This window comes from Ylistrum balloti, unplaced genomic scaffold, assembly GCF_031769215.1.
Source record: "Ylistrum balloti isolate Yb309-2 unplaced genomic scaffold, AGI_CSIRO_Ybal_v1 Utg371224, whole genome shotgun sequence".
NCBI classification, from domain to species: Eukaryota; Metazoa; Mollusca; class Bivalvia; order Pectinida; family Pectinidae; genus Ylistrum; species Ylistrum balloti.
In genome coordinates, this window is record NW_026782663.1 from 102,011 (window position 1) to 116,807 (window position 14,797).

The 14,797-nt window shown below is 33.9% G+C and overlaps 1 protein-coding gene and 1 long non-coding RNA gene across 2 annotated transcripts; both read left to right on the plus strand.

Moving 5' to 3' along the window:
* The first annotated feature begins 370 nt into the window (after window positions 1-370).
* On the plus strand, window positions 371-4,888 carry LOC132561542 (probable imidazolonepropionase). Its single transcript, XM_060226242.1, has 8 exons — window positions 371-519; window positions 943-1,049; window positions 1,758-1,822; window positions 2,374-2,651; window positions 3,162-3,387; window positions 3,817-4,035; window positions 4,307-4,467; window positions 4,801-4,888. The coding sequence occupies exons 1-8, from the start codon at window positions 371-373 to the stop codon at window positions 4,886-4,888; spliced, it is 1,293 nt and encodes a 430-aa protein (XP_060082225.1).
* A 4,010-nt stretch (window positions 4,889-8,898) lies between these two features.
* LOC132561527 (uncharacterized) lies at window positions 8,899-13,488 on the plus strand. The gene is made up of 3 exons (XR_009554712.1): window positions 8,899-9,034; window positions 9,804-10,316; window positions 10,858-13,488. It is a non-coding gene; the product is annotated as an uncharacterized LOC132561527 (long non-coding RNA).
* The last annotated feature ends 1,309 nt before the right edge of the window (window positions 13,489-14,797 follow it).

Genomic DNA, 14,797 nt, shown 5'->3' on the forward strand with positions numbered 1-14,797 from the left:
CATGATCTATTTTTAGCATGACAGCCTTTCGCTGGCCTTTTTATTATTGTTGATTACCAGTTACGACTCACTCATCATGTAGAATTAGCTTCCTACCAGTAAGCTTTATTTTCTGAATCTAGTATTGTCTAGCTTTAAAAAAAAACGCCACTATCTTTTGCCCCTGTTTTTATTCTTTCTCCTTCACTCCCCAAACCCCTTCTATGATAACACGTCTTACGTCATCACGAAATCCGAACTTCGTAATAGTAGATAAAAGAGGGAGTAGAACCGCGTAGTTTTAAGATCGACCTTTCAAGGTTATCGGGAGCTTATCTCGACTAACCGACTTACCACATGTTTATAAACAACCCATTACACTGAAATCGGCATGTCTGACGTAAGGCTCATCGTCAAGAATGCTCGCCAGGTGGTGCAGGTGAGGAAGTACCCCGTCCTGAAGGTATGTGGAGAAGGGATGCAACGGGTAGACACACTGCAAGAGGAAGGTGGAGACGGGATCAGTGTCGTGTCAAACAGGTACTTTATCGGTTAGAGGGGTCAGACGGTTAAACTATCAAATATCAAGTGAATCACTGGCGTAACTAAAATTCAGGAAATTATTCGGTTTTTTTTTTGCATTTTCATATTCAACAGCTTAACTTATCAAAACTGCGCTCCTTTCACAATTTCTTTAGGTAATATAAAGCTGTGACAGATACTTTATTTGTCTTGTATACGAGTCACTTTCCTTGAGTTGTGTCTGTAGATGTTTCATCAGAGGAAAATATCCCTTTCATTTGGTTATTGACTTGAATATGATAATTTTATAACACGTTTTACAACAGTTCAGAGTTTTTTGGAGATCTGTACTTACTTAACTTGAATTTCAATATCGTTTATCATTTCAATGACAGCTGTTGCATAACGTGTTCTTTTCATTATTTCAAATTTTGAATTCAGTTGTGGAAAGATCATATTTATTGGTAAAGAATCAGAGCGGAAACAGAAATACATCGAGAGTGAGAGTACCCGTATCATAGATGCTTCTGGGAAATGCGTGTTGCCAGGTAATGTAAACATTCCAGTGACGACAAATGTTGCTTTCTTCAGACGACAGTACAGGACGTAACTGCTAAGGTAACGTGATAAAAACAGCCAAATACTGCATGTAACAAATGAACTTCATTTTAAACGTACCAAAAAGGACCCATGGGAAGTGTAAATCACCGGCCATTGATGATTATATCCTCACTGCTATTGCTGGAATAAATCTGCTACATGTATTTTTGCTGTATTTGGCAATGACGGGAAACAGCTGTATTTTAGCACGTGCGGTAATTCGACAGAATTACTTTCTGAATTTACTTGAAAATTACATTTAACAATATAAGTAACTTTTAGAATAAGCTGTTTTATATTATTGTAAAGACCAAGTTATTTACGAAAATTAATAAAGTCGCTGTCATACCCGTTGAAGTTTGGAATTATATTTCTACGCGGAACAATTATTTTGGTGTACGTCATCAGGCAAAATTCAGCGTAAAGTCAACGTCAGGTAAACAAAGATTGGACAACAAAATTGTTGAAGCTTTGATTGTCTGAGCAGAGACGTATATATCACATGAATACGTCTCTGGTCTGAGTTTCGATCCATGTTGCAGGATAGATAGAATAGGTGAAAATTGAAGACGCTGACCATGTTTTCTGTATGTTTGCCATATTTACATAATTATGCATATATAATTCATTGTATCCGTGTTAAATGCTTTCTACAGGGTTTGTCGATGCACACACACATCCCGTATGGGCTGGGGATCGTGTCCACGAATTCGCGATGAAGGTAAGCAAGCATTTAACTTGATTTATTTCTATAACATAGACTTTGTATGCTTGTTTTGTTTTGATATTATTATTCAAACACCACATTACGTGTGGGTGGGGGTTGGAAGGAGAGAGGGCGCGGATGGTATGGAAAGGAAGAGGGCTGTGGATGGGATGGAAGAGGAGGTCTGTGGGTTGGGGTGGAAAGGAGGAGAATGTGGATGCGGCTGAAAGACGAAGGGGTGTGGATTGAGTGGAAAGTGGGAGGGGTGCGGATGGGGTAGAAAGGTGGGGTGTGTGAATAAGGTGGGAGGCGATCAGAATTAGAATCAATTTACAATACACTGCTAACAACACCACAATATTCCATTTCATGTTAGGTCATATTAGATACACATTACAAATAACTGGCGAAGCGTTCCATTTGTCATCCCATGTTCAAAATATTGGGGAAAAAACAGTTTCAAACACCAAATGTTTTGTCCACCATATTGGTTATTACAGAAACAAACTGATACCAATACTATGACTTTATATCATGTATTATGATACAAACCTTATGATCAACAGCTTGCAGGTGCTACATACATGGACGTTCACAAAGCTGGCGGAGGGATACATTTCACTGTAGAACACACGCGTAAAGCGTCAGAAGAGGAACTATATCACGGATTGAAACAAAGACTTAATTCAATGCTAAAGACGGGGACTACATTAGTCGAATGTAAAAGTGGTTATGGACTGAACAAAGAGACGGAAGTGAAGATGCTAAAAGTTATTGAAAGGGCGAGAAGGGAAATGCCAATAGGAATATCATCTACATTCTGTGGTGCCCATGCTGTGCCAAAGTATGCAAGTCTTTTTGGTACCTTTTGGCTAGTCCTCTGTACTCACTTTGATGTGCTTGCAATAACATATACATTGAAATATTTTTGTAACTAAATCTAGATTGTATTACCTTGTAACAAGAAGACAATCAAAATATAGATTATGTGTTACGTTAACTCCAAGTCGACGAAAAGAATAGAGGCAAATGTTCAAAACTGCAAAATAAGCCGTATTCCATCGATCTATATTGTTCCTGTTGGCTTTTAATGTTCTTTATACGGAATGTTTTATCTTATGAGGGAACAACTAAAGCCTTATTTTCTATAAGTGCCAGATGTTGCGAGTGGCAAACAACTGTCAGAAACAGTTAGGGAATTCCCGCCATTACTTGACTTTGTCGTTACGTCATAACAATTTTATTTCTAGAGCTATGACAACAAGACTCGAACCTTTTTTCTTTTACTGGAAATAAATCACAAGCAACAATTATTACAGCTATTACAGGAAATAACAACCTGTGATATTTTCAGAGGAGGGCATCCAGAAGACGCCACAATTGACGTAATTTCCGTCCAGTTGCCCTGTATTCTAGACATGATGAAGAAGAAAGAGCTAGCCGTCGACAACATAGATGTGTTTTGTGAACAGGGAGTATTTGACATAGATCAGTCACGTCGTATTCTTACCGAGGGCAAGAACATGGGTCTTCAGATCAATTTCCACGGGGACGAACTTCATCCATTAGAGGGAGCTAAGGTAGATACTGTTACCTTTTGCTTCGGTTTTGTTTATACACTGAACTTGGTGTTATCTGCTTGGATTCATCACAAAGGAAGATGAATGACAAATGAATTCCTATGGCTCATTGGGTAAGGTTAATTAGTGGCGACGGTTTCAATGAAAAGAGATGTTCAATCTGCTGTTGATTTTTTTTTTCATTTGTAGAGTCTAAAATATTTTACATGCATGATTTGGGATAAAGTAAACTAAATATTTCGTATACTTAAATAAATACTTATATATGTTGATTGGGCGCCAACCAATGCCAGTTTGTATGCTGTTAACAGGTACAATCATGTAAGTCAATTCAGTTCGCTAGTAGAAGATTATGATATTGAGGATTTATTTTCAGTGCATTCTGAAAATGGTAATTTTCAAGAAATGAAATCATACCTCTTCCATTAGATGGGTGCAGAACTTGGGGCACTTGCGATAAGTCATTTGGAGGAGATCTCTGACAGTGGAATATCTGCTATGGTGGAAGCAGGTTCCATCGGTGTCGTCCTCCCTACAACGGCCTATATTCTGCGACTGAAACCACCCCCGGTCCGGAAAATGATAGAGTCTGGGATGGCAGTTGCTCTAGGCTCGGATTTTAATCCAAATGCATTTTGTTCATCGATGGTATGTCTAATATACCCATAAGATAAACAATTTCTTATGCATTCATTATTCAACATAACAAGTTCCGAAGAGAGAGAGAGAGAGAGAGAGAGAGAGAGAGAGAGAGAGAGAGAGAGAGAGAGAGAGAGAGAGAGAGAGAGAGAGAGAGAGAGAGAGAGAGAAAAAATCGGATTTTTTGCACCTCAAGATTAAAATTTTTTAAGGTCTTGGAGTGTGTCTTATTTTAAACATGCAAATGATAGTTAAATTGTTCTTTAATTTTGTGATTCAGCCACTCGTTATACATCTGGCATGCGTGTTATTGCGCATGTCAATGCCGGAAGCATTGATTGCAGCCACTTTAAATTCCGCTGCCGCCCTGGGAAAGTCCAACACCCACGGGTCCCTTATTGAGGGAAAGTGTGCCAACATGGTAATCATCGACGCTCCGAGGCAAGGAAACATTTTTCTTCTCATTCTTATCTTTTTATTAATGCTCAATGCTTAATGCGTTTTCCCGCTTATATTTATCTGTCGTCTAATATCTCACCTTTAATATTTGTAAAATTATGCATTTTTCTGAGTACATTGTAGTCGCTTTGAAATGACATGAGGTACATTTTGTTTTTCTGCCGTCGATAGGATTTCTGTGATATCGTGTTCAACGACTTGATATTTTTCATGATGTCTTGTTTCGCTATTTCTATAATGTTTGTGATATCTTTTCCAGTGCATTGTGATTTCCTGAAAAAATTACACATTGTCTTGCTTGTTTTCTATTTTCAGATGGGAACACATTATATACCAGCTTGGTTTCCATGACAATCTCATTGATTTTGTTGTTTGTGACGGGAACGTCGTGTATGAAAAGTGACTTACGTAAATCTGTAAAATGGACGCATTTATTTGTGTAAAAATGATGAAAATTAATAGAGAAATACTTGTACGCTAAATATGGATAAAATTAATATTTACATAATAATACATAACCTTTATCTAAAACAGGTCAACACTATACTTTAAGTATGTATAGTGAAGATATGAATTTAAATCATGTTGACATGAGTCGAATGTATATTATATATGGCTTTTACATGAATAAACAATGGGCATATTTTCGTAATTCACTGAGATTATATTCGACGACTTGATTTGAACTTATTAATTCATACTTACGAAATGCGATATCGTGCCTATTGCGTGAATAACAAGGGGTAACATTCGATATGTACTCGAAATGGTTTTGTGGTTATGATTTCATATAACCCACACACCTGCGAAGTATTCACAGGAGTATAAACTTAGTAACTTGAATTACGAACGCCATATGCTTCAATCTCATATATCTCGAAGATATTTGTACTTATAAACCTGTAAAGTAAAAATCTATATATTACTCTTATTGACTTCAGGATACATAGACACGTATCTCTGATTTTGGTATGATTGGTTTCACATACATTTCAAGTCAAAAACCGTTCGAGCATAAAATGTCAGGTGTTTTTTTACCCTCTGGTATAATCCATAGAATACTGATCAGGGCATGTGTCAATGCAGCAATGATCTGATATAACATTACACCATTGTTGAAATAAATTAGATATTGAATTGTTAAATGTTGACAAGGCATGGTATATCATACCATCTTCCAGTGGATACACATGTATTTACTCGTTGAAGGATTGGGTAGTCTTGATTTTACACTGTACTCTAAAATACTGGTATCGATCTCCGAGCTTTTTTAATCATTTGAGTCTGATACGTCTCCTATTTTGGAAGATGCTGCATGTTTTACCAAACTTAAATTTCGACGAACTTTCTGATACTATTACACTGACTTGCAAAATCAAATTTTCTAAAATATTTTATGACACAAGGTTGATTTCTTTGTTTTAATTCTCTTTAATTGTCCCTGAAAAAATATCAATTTGTATGTAGAAATAGTCTGTGGTTTTTATAATCTAGTCAAAGGGTGGATGAGTAGATTGAATGATAATAGGAGAAAACTTATGGTCCTGTTAAGGCAGTAGGCAAGTTAAATGTAACCTACATGGAATACTACTTTTCCACATTTACATTAGAAAAAACCCACTAAAACTGCTGACAAAAAGTACATCAATTGAGCCATAACTTTCCTTATAATCTTTCTAATACCACTTTTGAAACAATTTCTTGGCGTTTCTTCAACATGATAAAATATTATTTAATACAATTAAGAAATTAGACTATGCCACCAGTAATATTAATATGGCAAGAAACTTGAAATCAAATTAGCTAAGCAGCAAAATGTAATATCAAGTTACACGTTTGACCCCTTTTTAATAGCCATGAAACGACGTCAAGTTTATCAGATAGGTCAGAGGTTGATTAAATAAGTATCAAATTATCAAAGACCTGTCACCATTAGAAAATGTGTTTATGCACGGACACGTTTAAAAAGTAAAGGAGCAGTCTTTTAAAATTTATGTACTGCTATGGTTAAAATTCAATGGCTGCTCTATTAGTGCTAGCTTCGACATAATACAAAAAAGTATAGGATTTTCAGCACATGCGGTAAACGATAATAGATGGTAACATGAATAATACATATATGGTCGTCCTAGTTGGATACATGTTATTGTTTAATATTCTAATTCAAATCTTTATGTCGGTATAATGTAAAGATATTGTACAACTATGTTAAAGATCAATTCAAGATGGGTACATTTCTGACATTATCTTCCTTAGATTCAAAATAGCCCCTGCAAGGTCTTCAAAACATCAATTAAAAAACGTGTTCATAGGTTAATTATCCCATCTCCCACGGAGTGTTCATACCACAAAGATATATGTTAAATATGTATGATTTAATATATGGAATACTTAATTGACACCATAATGACAGCATTGAGAGAAAGACAGGAGATAAAGATTCTTTTTATACTTCCACACCTGTTCCAACATGTTGACTTATGAGGATAATGTTTTTCATGGAACGATAGGTAGATTGAAAAAGAAGCGGAAAGTGTGTGAAATCAACTGCTGTTCTTTACTGATTGAATGAAATAGCCGATGCAATCTATCTAAATGCCATCACTTTAGGTCGCGCGATCCCCGCCATAATCTGCTATTTAACAGTGAGCTTATCAATGTGTACTTTGATTAGATGACATATTTCCTAGATCGATGTAAATTAATTTGGGTATCACATGTGTATTAGTTTCAACACACCAGGATTCAGTTACTGAGCTCCTTGGGTTACGTGTACATGTAGGCTGTTTCGTTTCTGTGACATTTACAAACAGCTTTTACATTTCTAGTATTCAGAAATAAGATAATGTTCCCCTAATACTATCAATGGAATAAATGTGAAATAGCTTTATACTTGAAGTAGGTCCAACTTAAGTAACCTCTATAAAACTCGATTTTTAGTTTGCTTGTAATTCATCAAAAGTTCCCAAACAATAATAATATGACAAGGTCACAATATAGTGACTATGTGTATGCATCTTATTCTCTTAAATATTCACCTTCGATGTGCATACACATGTAGGTAGTGTCTGTTGCTACTTAAACTACCCTGTATAGTATAGTTTATACTTTGCAAAGCCGATAATCTGACGGAAATTGTATTAACATCAAGGAAATCAAAATTATACACCCGGTTTTTTTACTTCAAAACCTTAAATCTAATAACGAGTACACATAAATACGTAAACTATACATTCAAAATATCGCACCATCTTCCCAACTTTGTCTTGTTTATATGCCTCATTTAGATAGTTAGAAATATATTATGATAAGTGTAACAATATGTATGTATACTATCTTAACTATTTGCTACTCAACATTAACAATACATACAGGTGAGTTGGATTATTGTGGAAGGTACAATACCCTAACAGAAAACACTGCCACACATTATCAAATGTCTACAAAATTATTAATCTGCTTCAATATATCTGACTCCGCATATTCAGCAGAAATTTTATCTACATCTTAAATCCACATAGTGGGAAATATTACACTCCACCGTAAAATGCATCTCACCATTTAAATTTATCGGTTATATCTTTCTACTTCGTGCCCCGAACAAGCCATATGCCAAATGGTATGTAATAGTATTCATAGACCACAGAATGCAATGAATTGTATTTTACGTTCAATTGTCAAAAGGTCGGGATAATGTAATATATTGGACTAGGAGATGGTCATACTTTATTATTCTTCATATCAGCAAATGTTGGTCTTATGAATGGGTTTAGAATCCAGGGGAGCGATATGACTGACAAATGGATATGATTTTAACAATGATTTCATTTAACTGTTGCCACCGAATCTGCACTTTAGTGTGTTACGTTTCGTATCAGATCATTCCATGGTGGCGATAATATTGTATTGTCACGTTCCACTGGGATGCGTTTTTCATTATGTTTTGTCTAGTCACAACACATACTTGATTGTTATCTTCGCTAGTGTATCCTATATCTACTCGAATTTATCGATCATTTGACATCAGCTTTAACACGAATTCTTCTTTTCAATTAAAAAAATATGTATACCAAATCAATCAATTATTATTATAACGAATAAAAGTGATAATGATTTTCAGTTTTTGCATATTCATTTAAAGTACGTTAATAAACATAAAACATGAAAGAAGAAAATGATTCATATATTTTCAAGCTTATCATACATTTACGTCTTGGCTGGTGGTTGTTTAGTATGCTCACTGAAACGTAATGTATATTCTTCCTCCTCGTTCATTACATTATCACACATGAGTAAACATCGCTGACCTGTCTTGTGACCTACATATCTTAGACGTATATATAGGGGGGTATAAACCTCAACCCAGCACACACACATTAGACGATCACCATCACTCTCGCATACATCACACCTCCACACCAACACACATCACACTCACATCCATGTAAAACCCGTGAATGGATTATCACATACCCAATATACTGTGAAAATGAGCAGATGGTTTGCAGTCTTTCCATTGAAACAGTACGGTGTTATGGTATACGCTGATGTAAGTAGCTTTATTTTCTTAATAGTTATATTATTTTGAAAGATGTTTTCGATGAATTTATGAAAAAAAAACTAATTCATTTCATTCTGTATTGTTATGCGACGGTTCTAATGCTCCACTAATTTAATAAATATGACATGAAGATAATTGCTCTTTGTGTATATCAATATTAAGGAAATATTAAATATTTTACGAATATTTTCCTTGTGTACATGGAAAGACTCAACATACGGAAACTTAAGCCAATTGATGACAAACTTTCATAGTTTTGATCAAAGAACGAGGTATAGAATGTTTCCTGCGGGAAGTTTAAAGTGCAATTTTCATTTTAAAACACACATTCAGAACAACGAGGACAACGAGTTAAGTTGAACTGTTAACACACCATAAAATATCTATACTCTTAAAACAAGTGAACTGTATACATCCTTATCAGTGCATGTCGACACTCGATGTATCATCATCTTTCACGTTAACAAATGAAACAAAATATTTTTGTTAAACTTCTTTTTTTGTTAAAAGCAGAAATTAGACAGATTCAAAAGAAGTTATCTTGATATATGTTGTGAATGTTTATAAATCACTTTTAAAATCATCCATGCGTCGAGATCTTCTTCTGGTCTCTTTTCTTTGATTTGTTTTCAATATTTTCTTTGCATATCAAAGTTTGATCATTCAACAATGTCTTTTTAAATTTGAATTTATCAGGTAATTAAACATAAATGTTCATACGTACTCTTATATTACAATTATATTTATGCGGTTTCAGATCGTAAGAGCATGAAACAGTACATATGACCGAAAGAGACGGATTATCGTAAAATCGTCCTGTTACGATACAGCACCTCATGACTACTATCACCATTGATCACAGGCAAGGAAACATGCCACTCTTGCCAGGATGTCATGTTCGGTACCTCCAGCTAGATATCACAGTTCATTGGATTCTGCACAATATCGTAATCCGAAAACATCTGTAACTCGTTATCCCTTACTATTCCACAAGCACCGTGCATGAACTCTTGAGACAACAGATGAATGCAATTATTATATTCCGTCAGACACTGTTTTTGACATATGGATTTGTCATAAACGGGAATACTTCGCATATCAACTTGCCACCTCATAGGAAGATATAGTCGACATCTTCATCATGATAAAGCAGCTACATTTTCCGCGCCAGAAGTCGCCATCAACCCTTGGTCTCTTGATTGGTAAAGGCAGTCTCCATATCAGACACTCTGATTTCAATAATATCACTTTGGGGACGCTAATAACTTCGGTAAGTATATGATTAATTGTTGGCAACGAACAATAGCTGTGGAAATAATAGAAATAAAGCTATGGTCCACCTTATTCTGTCTGAATGTTATTTAAAAGCATTGTCGGTGTAAATTATATAAAGAGCTTCTATAGAATACCATACAAAATGGTTGCGCCAAACTGTAATGTTACAATTGGCTTTTCATTAGTGTACGTTCTCCTCGTAGCAGAGTCCTTTACTGGTCAATTATGTGTGTCTCACTGCTTATTTTCATAATGTACATGTTAATTAAGTGAGAAAAATGATAAATTACCCATGAACGTCATCTTCCTTCGTTGTGTATACATTTCTTCTAAAACCCGACAGTTGTGGCACTTGATTTAAAATCGTGATGCACTAACATACATTTAACTTCAAGCAACAAGAAAATATATCTGCCATGCTCATTTTAAAAACAAAAAATAGGATAAACATAATTTTCTTATTCAATTTTCGAATCCTGGATAACTGTAAGAGTTTTAACAATTATGTTAGTTTATGAACTTTTCCATTCTTTCAGCAATGGGTATGCAAATGGTGTCGGGATTGGAAGACACATTAAAGATAAGGTGGACAACAGATGGATGTTGACTGGTGGAATATACACTTCAATACAAGAAAAGAAGATTTTTGAAAACGCCATCACATTGAAATGCACACTACTTTTATCACTTCATGATCGATCTTCTATCGGTTTTTCCATTTCTGCATGCATGATATTATTGTGGTAGAGTAGTAGTAGTAGTAGTAGTAGTAGTAGTAGTAGTAGTAGTAGAAGTAGGTTGTAGTAGTAGTAGTAGTAGTAGTAGTATGTTTGTTTTGGTGGTGGTTTTTAACAAATTATATCTTATAAAGTAGTATAGAATTTATAGTGTTTACGTTTGTGGTGGAGGCTTTACAAGTAGCAGTACTAGCAGCAGTAGAGGTAGAAGTAATATTAATTAGTAGTAGTAGAAGTAGTAGTAGAAGTAGCAGTAATTAGTAGTCGTAGTAATAGTAGTAGTAGTAGTAGTAGTAGTAGTGTTTGCTTTCAATATATTACTCGAGAATTTGCATGGATTTGATTTTGTTACGATAGCTTGCATTCATATAGTAATACAAGTAGTGTGCTTTATCATTATCATCATTCAGTATAACAATTACACTTTAAGTCATAGATACGTTTTACAACTGCATTGACATACATAAGATTTACAATAGGTCTAATGTTTTATTATAAAATTTGAAGTAGAATTCTAAAGGTCATCCAACGCAGAAGATATAAAGCAAACGAATTCTTTCATCGACAGTCTTTCACCAAGATAACATGCATAATTTATTTTGTCTTTTCGACTCCATTTGAAACAATAACATACCCATATATGTATTGGAGTCTAAGATATTCTCTCAGATAATATTTACCGTACATCCTACCGCGTTACTTAAATACAAGCAGAATGAAAGTTTCTTTAAAGGACTTGATTATTGCATACATTAACGATATTTTATCAAAATTCAGATAACTTTGTTTGGTTTATTACTCCAAATCTATTTCGATTTTTAACAGAACATGAAAACACAATGTACAATATCATACATATAATTGCGTGACACTTGTTTGGTTTTCTTTTGTAGCAGTAGTTTTAGTATTTTAACAGTAGTTAGTAGAAGGTGTGGTTAGTAGTGTTGGTTGTGTTTTGTAGACGTAGTTACTAACAAAAACTAATACAAATATAATAACAGTTTGAATGTACAGCATGTTTATCATTCCGATGTCAAACATCATTTGATTAAATCTACGGATGTGTATTTACTAATATGATTTGTAGTGCAAGTAGTAAAAGTAGTAGTAGTAGTAGTAGTAGTAGTAGTAGTAGTAGTAGTAGTAGTAGTAATAGTAGTAGTAATAGTAGTAGTAACACTGTATAACTGGTATTACCGCGAGTTTGTGCGGTAACCATCATACACTGACCTCGTAGTGCAAACAGGCTACTACCTTTTTTCGCTGGCGATTTATCAAGCAATTAAGCCGTAAATTACGTCAGGGAGGATATATACGCAGACGTGAATAGCGCCTTTCCGATACAAATTAAGAATTAGACAAAATAGATCCAAATAACAAATTATCCTGAATCTCACATCTGTTTCCTCCTTCTGCAACACGTCAATGACCTGTTGATAACCGCACTTATTTCGTGTTACGAAAATAGTGAAAGTGAGCAGCGAATGAAATGGTTTACAATATCTTGAAAAATGACAATATATATATTGAATAAGGAATTTTCACACGGATTAATGTGTATATGCCCAGTTATACAGTGTCTACAGCGTTGGTATGATGTGTCTTTTATACACTCTTCAGTTTAGCACTGTTCAACGGAACATGCAATGTTCTGATATACGATTGAAATCGTTAGTTCATTAATGGTGATGGTGTTAAGTATCTATGTAACTGATTATTTCTGCGGACAACATTTCCACAATAATGATCAGATACATAATTGTGTGCGTGATTGCGTAGGCCTATTTATTATTTATTTATTAAGCGGTAGTTCTAGTCAATAGTTATTTACATATGTTAATATGCTCAATTAGTTGTTTATTAGCTAATATATTTACTATTATAGTGTTTTTGTTTACTTTTCTGTTATTAGTGATGTAGATGGTTTCTTTAATTTCCAAAAAACAAAACCACTCCACTGGTTCTTTTTGATATTGAATATGACAATATTGAACTTTATCGTTTTGGTTTCTAATTTCCAATTTGAAAGTATATGTCAGTTATCTGATTTATTGAACTAAGCTCAACAACACCTGATTAAACGTTTATTTTTTAGCGCATTGTTATATAACAGATATCAACAAATAATATCGAAATAATAACGAGTTAATGCTGATTCTGATAAATGTTTTTCAGTTAATTGTATACATAGAACGCACTGACGATAAAATTTGTCCCAATTTATATGTCAGAGGTGTGAACGACCATTTATCATTATATGAGCTACATTTAGAAAGCCGTGGCTACTTGGACGTTAGACAAACGATGATTTATTTCTCTCTATTGTACATTATGTATCTGTGTTTAGTATTTACATATCTTAGTTAGTTAGATGCTAGAATATTTATTAATGTTGAATATTGCTTTCTAGAATTAAAAGCTTTAGTAGAACCATTATGTCCGTTTTATTTATATATGAAACTATTTCTATTACAAACTACAATTCATATTAATAGTATATTTAATTTAAGATATCAACACATACATAAGACAAAGTCATGATTTACATTAACACTCATTGAAAACCAGGTGTAGGACCAGGTGCTCAGGTAAGCTTTCTTGATTCATATACCGGAGTATTAAATTCAGGAAACCTCAAGGTTATATTTGTTTAAGATAAAACGAATGGGTCTTTACAGACACTGAGCTTTCAACCTGGCAGAATTTCTGTCACTATGACCAATCTTTGTCACACCTAGATTGACAAAAAGTAGAAAACTTTGCCAACATGACTATTTGATCAACAGGCCTTGTACTTATATTGGTCTCTGGATGTCTAAATCCACTGTAACTTTATTCTGTAACAAACTGAGCTTGAATGAGGTAAATAAAGTTTATGATGAAAAAAACTTGCCGACTAATTATACAAAATTCATCAGAAAATAATGCACGTATGCTGTGATGGAAAACTTAAATCAAGATATTTTTTCACATTAAGTGTAGTAGCGAGAAGAGTGTTACTGTCATACAAGGAGATTTCTCTACAGAAAGAAATTCTGCTATGATATCAAGCTAACATAATTAAGTGGAAAGATTTCAAACTTTTTTTCAGAGAGTAGGAAATAAAATACAAAGTCAATACAAATACACTGATCTATAGATTTGTTTTTAAAATGTATCAGGGGGCGCAACTCGTGATTCAAAACATAATAACTAGGCTTATTACAAATTGAAATTTATTCATATTGAAGCTATCATTCACTGTACTCAAAATAATAAAATCGCAGCAACATTCAACTACACAATTCTTTCTAAAGCTAAAAGTATTATATCAAAATGAACACATCTTACAACTACCTTCATTTTAAATGTAACACAAGTGATGTATGAAATATGTCGATATTTAATTAAATGAATATATAAAGCATCCCAAAGGACTTTAACAATAAAATAAACTAACATCTTTTCCTCTCGAATGAAATAAATTTAATAATTAATTGTAATCACCAATACATTCTTTCATCCAATTATAACAAGAGAACAGAAAGATATGAATGAAATGAACAAGAGAATTAAATGATATGATTTACGCTTGTTGCTTGATTTGACAAACGATACATGACGATCAATTAATAAACATAAGTTCAAATCATATGTGGGATAATTAAAGGTCAAAAAGTATAAATCATCCGGAAATTTGATCGACAGGGTACGAATCATATATATATATGATTTATATAAAACATTTTTGATATTTGAT